This window comes from Triticum aestivum, chromosome 1D (genome assembly GCF_018294505.1).
Source record: "Triticum aestivum cultivar Chinese Spring chromosome 1D, IWGSC CS RefSeq v2.1, whole genome shotgun sequence".
NCBI classification, from domain to species: domain Eukaryota; kingdom Viridiplantae; phylum Streptophyta; class Magnoliopsida; order Poales; family Poaceae; genus Triticum; species Triticum aestivum.
In genome coordinates, this window is record NC_057796.1 from 208,182,819 (window position 1) to 208,189,575 (window position 6,757).

At 52.9% G+C, this 6,757-nt stretch overlaps 1 protein-coding gene across 1 annotated transcript; it reads left to right on the plus strand.

The window, feature by feature from the left end:
• Positions 1 to 1,360: 1,360 nt before the first annotated feature.
• On the plus strand, positions 1,361 to 6,328 carry LOC123158452 (putative disease resistance protein RGA3). Its single transcript, XM_044576440.1, has 2 exons — positions 1,361 to 1,669; positions 1,775 to 6,328. Exons 1-2 carry the CDS (start codon positions 1,361 to 1,363, stop codon positions 6,257 to 6,259), a joined length of 4,794 nt encoding a protein of 1,597 aa, XP_044432375.1. The 3' UTR covers positions 6,260 to 6,328.
• Positions 6,329 to 6,757: the final 429 nt, after the last annotated feature.

The following is a 6,757-nucleotide window of genomic DNA, read 5'->3' on the forward strand; positions in this document are numbered from 1 at the left end:
GTTTCCCTGTCTTTTGTTAGTTTCAGTCTATGCTTTTGTTCTTAGGAAGGGTAACAAGTTACCATATAATTCATTCAACTCTACAAAAAATTTCAGTCTTCTGAATTCAGTAACTGTTTTTGTACTTAGGATGTTAAAACATCTCTGTCTTTTTTTTAGTTTCAGAATTAGATTGTGTCTTTAGGGTCGTTGTGAATGATTTTATTGGTCTAATAATGTGTGAAATTCAAGGGATTACCCTATATATTTTTTATTTCAAGATCTGAAAAAGTTGAACTAAACCTTTTTTTCCTGGCCCAAATTGATCTCAAGAAAGGAAAACAACAAATGGGAAAAAAATTCTTCTTCAGTTCCTTGTTCTTCTATTTTGGATCTGAGTTCTCCTCCATGGCGGCGTTGTTAGGGTAGAAGGAGGAAGAAGGTGAAAGAAGGAATGAAATGAACGGAAATTGGCTATGGCTCCTAGGTGCATATGCACCCATTGTCTAATACACATTTTGAAAAATTAAAAAATTCCGAACAAAAATTCCGCATGTATACCCGGACATTCTATGTGCGTGCACAAAGTTTTCGGTGAAAAACGAGGTTTTTTGTGGCTTGTGTAAAAAAGACAATTTCTGATGCTTCATTATAACTATTCACGAGGCATTTCTTTATCTTTTTTACACAAGTCACAAAAGACGTCGTTTTTCACCGAAATTTTGTGCATGCACATAGAATGTCCAGATATACCCGCGGGATTTTTGTTTCTAATATTTCAACTTTTCAAAATATGTATTTAGACAATAAATGCATATGCACCTAAGAGCCAAAACACCGTGTCCGGAAATGAAAGCGTGTGCGGTGCTGGAGCTGAGTTCCCGGTCCAAGTCGGCTAACGGGTCGAGCCCATTAACTCAGAAGAAGAAGGCAGAAGAAAGCCGGAACGCAAAAGAAAAAAAAGTCAGAGGGCACAGAAGTTGAGCTAGGCTTGATCAACTGACTTTGAATTTGGGGTAGTCGATTTCTGTTTCCTCTGTACAATTCTGTCGACTGACCCGATTCTAAAATTCAGTTAGCTGGGCCTTAATATAAAGGTCATTTCCTTTTTTTCGAGGGAATATATAAAGGTCATTTCCTTAATACAGCGTGGCCCTCATCTTAGTAGGCTGGAACTATTCCAAGTGTATGCTCATCATGACGCGATCCCCGGGACGCAATTACATTCTGAATTATTAGTTCCTAGTAGTTGACTTCGTGCGTAGGTGATCCTCTTTATTCTCTTCCATCCAACGAACAAATCAATTCCATAAACAAACACAAACGAACGAAACAATTGTCTCGGCGAGGGTAGACGACGTCGTGATCGGAGGCGGTTGACATGGCCGTGGTGCTCGGCGCGTTCGTGCCGGACACCGCGGCGCGGTGGCGCGGCGTGGTGGAACGGGAGGTGGCGCAGGAGCTGGGCGTCGCGGCGGCCGCGAGGAAGCTGGCGGCGAGGCTGGAGAGCGTGGCCGCCGTGCTGGGCGACGCCGAGGCGCAGGCGGCGGGCGGGGACGAGGCCACCGCGCGGTGGCTCGCCGAGGTACGCGCCGCGGCGTACGAGGCAGACGGCGCCGTCGACCGGTGCAGGGTCGCCGCGCGCCGGCTCGGGGGCAGGGAACCCAAGCAGCCGCCGCAGCAGCAGCAGGCGAGATTACTGCCTCTGACTTGAACAAACTAAGATCACACTGTTGCATTGCATTGCAGGTTTTGTTAATTAATTATTACCTTGTGCTCTCGTCATGGCGTGCAGGCTCTGCCTTGGCTGCTATCCTCCTGCTGCGAGGACGCCGAGCCCCACGGCGACATCGCCGCCGACCTCAAGCGCGTGGACCGGAACCTGCAGGCGGTCCTGAGGAAGCAGCGGCGGCTGCAGCTCCACGCGGCGTACACGGCCGATCCCACCGTCCATACGCGGACGTTGCTGAGGCGCCAGCCAACTGATCCAGGCATCGTCGGCACAAGGATCGAAGACGACGCCCGCCTGCTCGTCGATCGGCTGACGCAGACGGGCAGGCCAGCCACATGCGAGGTCGTCGCCATCGTCGGACCGGACGGCCTCGGCAAGACCAGGCTCGCGAGGATGGTGTACGAGAGCGCGAGGGTGCGTTGCAGCTTCGGGACAACCTCATGGGTTCGCCTCTCCAGAGGGTACACGGAGGCCGGCCTGCTCTCGCAGGTCATCGACGCCTTTGGGGGCGACACCAAGGGCGGCGAGAGCGTCGCCGACCTCCAGGCAATGCTGACAGGCCTGGTGGCGAACAAGAGGTTCCTGCTCGTGGTCGACGACGTGTGGTACGGCGGGGTGTGGGAGGACGTGCTGCAGAACCCACTGGGCCGCGGCGGCAAGGTGCTGGTCACAGCGCGGCGCGGCAGCACTGCCCGCGAGATGGGCGCCAGCCTTGTCCACCGGGTGAAGAGGCTCAGCGCCGACGACGGCTGGCTGCTGCTCCGCACGGCGGCGTGCGTGGCTGACGACGAGAGCCAGCTGGAGGGCGTCGGCGAAAGGCTCGTCGAGAAGTGCGGCGGCATCCCTCTGGCCATCAAGGCGGTCGCCGGCGTGCTGAGAACACGGGAGGCCAGCGCCGACGTGTGGGGCGAGGTGCTCGCGAGCCCCGCGTGGTCGGTGAAGGGGCTGCCGGACGACGCCATGAAGGCGCTGTACCTGTGCTACGATGACCTGCCGCACCACCTGAAGCAATGCTTCCTGTACTGCCCGCTGTCCCCCCCGGGCTACACCGTCGAGAGGCAGGTGCTCGTGCAGCACTGGATGGCCGAGCGCTTGGTGCAGACCAGGAGCGGCGCCTCCGTCGAGGAGGTAGCCGAGGGGTACTACGATGAGCTCGTCGGCAGGAACCTTCTCCAGACGACGCAGGAAGACGTGCGCGGATGCACGATGCACGAAGCGCTGCATGCTCTGGCGCAGCTGCTCCTGCAAGGCGAGGGCTTCACCGGCGACGGCCAGCGGCTGCCCGACGACGGCGACACCTCCTTCAGGCCACGGCGCGTCTCCCTTCCAGGAAGAAACATGGCTACGATACCAGAGAGCATCCTGAATTCGGAGAGGATAAGAACGCTGCTGCTTCCCAGGAACCCACTGGCAACCGAAGGAAACATCTTCACGAGGCTGCATCATCAGCTGCGAGTCCTCGACCTGAGTGAAACAGGAATTGAGCTCATCCCAGAGACTCTGGGGAATATGGTTCACCTGAGGCTCCTCAACCTGTCCCGGACGGGGATACAGGCGGTTCCAGAGTCCATCGGCAACCTGTGGAGCCTGAACTTCTTGCTGCTGAGGGAGTGCAAGTCACTGCATGCTCTGCCCAAAGGCATGAAGCACCTGAGGAGGCTCAGAGACCTTGACCTGGCTGGAACGACGATCGCCGCCGCGGCGTTCAGGGTAGGCCAGCTGAGAAGCCTCACGTCGCTCCAGTGCTTCGCCGTGGCCAGCAAAGAGGACAGGGGCGGGTGGCCTCTGGCTGAGCTCAAGCACTTGTGCCAGCTGAGGATACTCCATGTGCACAAGCTCGAGAGGTCCCCCGGTCGGTCTGAGGCAGCTGAAGTGGCACTTGCCAGCAAGATGAGCCTCAGGGAGCTCGCGCTGTCATGCAGCGACGACACTGTGAGTCAGCCGCAGACACCAACGGCTGTCAGGAAGATCGAGGATGTGCTTGAAGAGCTCAACCCTCCACCGTGCCTCGAGTCGCTAAAGATTGCCGGCTATTTTGGGGCCAAGTTCCCCAGCTGGCTCTCAGACATTTCCCTCCCAAATCTTCGCCACCTCCACATCATCGGGTGCAACTTGTGCCAGTCCCTCCCTCCACTAGGCCTGATGCCAGAGCTGAGATCGTTGAGCATTGTCGATTCTTCAGCTCTCACGTCAATCGATGCAGAGTTCATGGGCAAATGCCACCACCCTGAGGTACCTTTTCCAAAGCTCGAGAACCTGCGCTTGCAAGGATTACGTAAGCTTGAAACATGGATGGATATCGAGGCAGGAGCGTTGCCCTCTTTGCAGGCGATGCAACTCGAGAGCTGCCCTGAGCTGCGACGCCTGCCTGGCGGCCTCAGACACGTGACATCCCTGGTGGAGCTGCGCATAGTGGACATGGCGAGTCTCGAGGCTGTGGAGGACATTATTGCACTGAGAGAATTGAGCGTTTGGAACGCACCTGATCTGAAGAAGTTATCAGACATGCCTTCCCTTGAGGACCTTAGCATATCCCACTGCCCAGTGCTGCAGACTGTGGAGAACGTCGACAGCCTGCGAGCAGTGCGCATATTTGATCATCAGTTGCAGGAGATCCCAAGATGGATCAAGGCGCTTGCAGCGACGCTGCGCTCGCTGGATGTCACAAGCACGATCAAGCTGCTCAAAAGGAGCCTGGTGGATGGCCCAGACTGGCCCCTGATCAAGGACATTGTACAGGTTCACGGGTCGACGACTGGTTCCGGTGATTACATATACTATTCCAAGAGCCCTTACATCTTTGATAGCAATGTGAATGCTCAAGGAAACCTTGAAACTGCTGCTTCTGATAGTGCTGATGAGGCGTTGGCAGAAAACAGAAATGCCAATCAAGATGTTGGGGTTGCAGCTTCAGGTACTGGTTATATGCACATCAGTGGCTTCTTCGACTCAAAAGCAGTGAAAAAGGGAGCTCCCATGGCTGAAGGCAATGTGACCCATAGGAACACAGAAAGGAGAAATAGCCGACGTCGCATACATAAGCTGGCAGAAGTTATTCCTGAAGAGGGTGAAACTGAGGAAGATGCAGATTCAGCTGTGCTGTTTCCTGCTCATCCAACTAAAGCCCATTTACGAGTGGATAAACAGCGTCCTGTTGTTAAAGATGATCGTAGTGGCAATAACGATACAGGCTTGCTGTCAAAAGTTACCGCTCAAGAAACTGGTCCTGATGCAACTAGGCGAAGAAGGTCAAAGATGGGAGAGGATGTTCATACTGATGCTGGCGCTGCTGGGGATTCTTCTGTTAGCAAATCTGCTGCTGCAGTTGGTCATAACTTGGTCCGTGAAGGGTCTCGAGTAATCAACAGTACTGAAACTGATCAAAATTCAAACATCAGTGTACGTCAAAGCGAGAAATGCACATTGAATAAAGGAGAGGACTTTGCTAACATCAGTAAACAGACCAGGAGAGTTCATGACACTGCAAGTAAGGTGCCAACACAAGTAGTTGGCAGTGACTCTAAAGTATTTGGTAATGATAAAACTGAAAATAGTTCACCTGCTATCATGGCTCGCTCCAGGCAAGTAACATTCAACATAAGAGAAGACGATCATGCTGACGCCGCTGTACATTCACCGAACACAATTAATCAGAAGAATGTCGGCAAGGTAAAAGTGACAACAACTTCTGCAAGTGCAAGCACAAATGCAAGAACAATGCCAGAAATTCCATCAGACAGAGAAGTGGCACCAAAATCTGTTGGCACTATTGATAGCAGTTTAATCCTTGAAGTTCATCACACAGTAAGTATTACTAAAGATTCTACTTGTACTGGTGTTGATAACATTGGTGGTCATATGGAGGACAGGAGCATCAGTTTGCCAGCCAATCCAAATCACGAAGAATCTAAAGCATGCAGCGCTACTGAAACCACGTGCGATTCAGAGCCTTGCATGTTGCCTGCAAGTTTAGCCTGGCGCAAGCAACGGGGACCGAAGAAGCAAGAAGCCAGTTTCGCAGGCGCAGGCGGTGGCATAGGCGCATCCATCGAGAAAATTCCTCGCATGGCAAACGAAACCTCGGAGAAAGTTACCTACAAAAGCAAGGCTGGGCGAGTGGAACATCCATCTACTGGAGCATCCAAGAACACCGATCCACATTCGAAGCCCGCGTGCACACCCTCTTGTACCATCGGTACAACTGAAGCAACCATGGCATACAGACACCACACCAGCAGCCACGCCGACGATGACAATGCTCATTTCTCCATCGACATCAAGGCCGACGACTCGCATCAGGCACCAAAGGTGTACACCGCCATTTGGGCAGACACCGACACGGACACCCTGCGAGCTCGGTTCCTCAGCTCGATGCAGCACCACCACAGGATGGCCTCCCGCCGTCGTCATCGCCGCCGTAGGGCGAAGCACGGCTCTGGGAACACGTGGAGCATCAGCCCGGTTTTGGTGGTCGTCCTCCTTGTCATCTCTGTGGCCCAGCTTTTGTTCATCATCTGGATGTACCGCAGGCTCCTGAACCAAAAGTAGGCGGCCAACATGTTAACTCCAGCTCTGCACTTGTAACATTCCTGCCAAGAAATGCTAATGCTTTGCTCCTTTCTAGTGTCTCACTTGTTGTTATCTTTTGCTTTCTGCTTGTTTGTGTTGAACTCCGTTGGGGCTGCACCACGCTAATTCGCTTAATAATTGCTTGAAAGCACGCAACGCTGCTGCGTCTGTAGAGTAAAATATGAACACATTCCTGCCAAGAAATACTAATAGTAGTACTATCTTGTGCCCTCGCGGTTTTGCATCAGATTGATCTCTTAAGATTTGTAATGTAGGAGTATGATTAATCGTAGCCTCATTATGTCGTATTAGTCTTAACCTTTTTTTAGTGGATATTAGTCTTGACTCGTAAGAACAGGCCTTTGGCAAGAAGACGGTAATGGGCTGCGCCTAGTGATTTTATCCCCAAAATTTCTGGCGGGAGCGCTTGCATTTTTAAGAACTTTGGCGCCAACAAATTTGGGCGGACTCTAGTCT

Excerpts from the sequence above, each read along its gene's own strand:
- LOC123158452 (XM_044576440.1), top strand. The coding sequence starts at position 1,361 with ATGGCCGTGGTGCTCGGCGCGTTCGTGCCGGACACCGCGGCGCGGTGG. Across the intron at positions 1,670-1,774 it reads AGCCGCCGCAGCAGCAGCAG|GCTCTGCCTTGGCTGCTATC; the intron begins GCGAGATTACTG and ends CATGGCGTGCAG.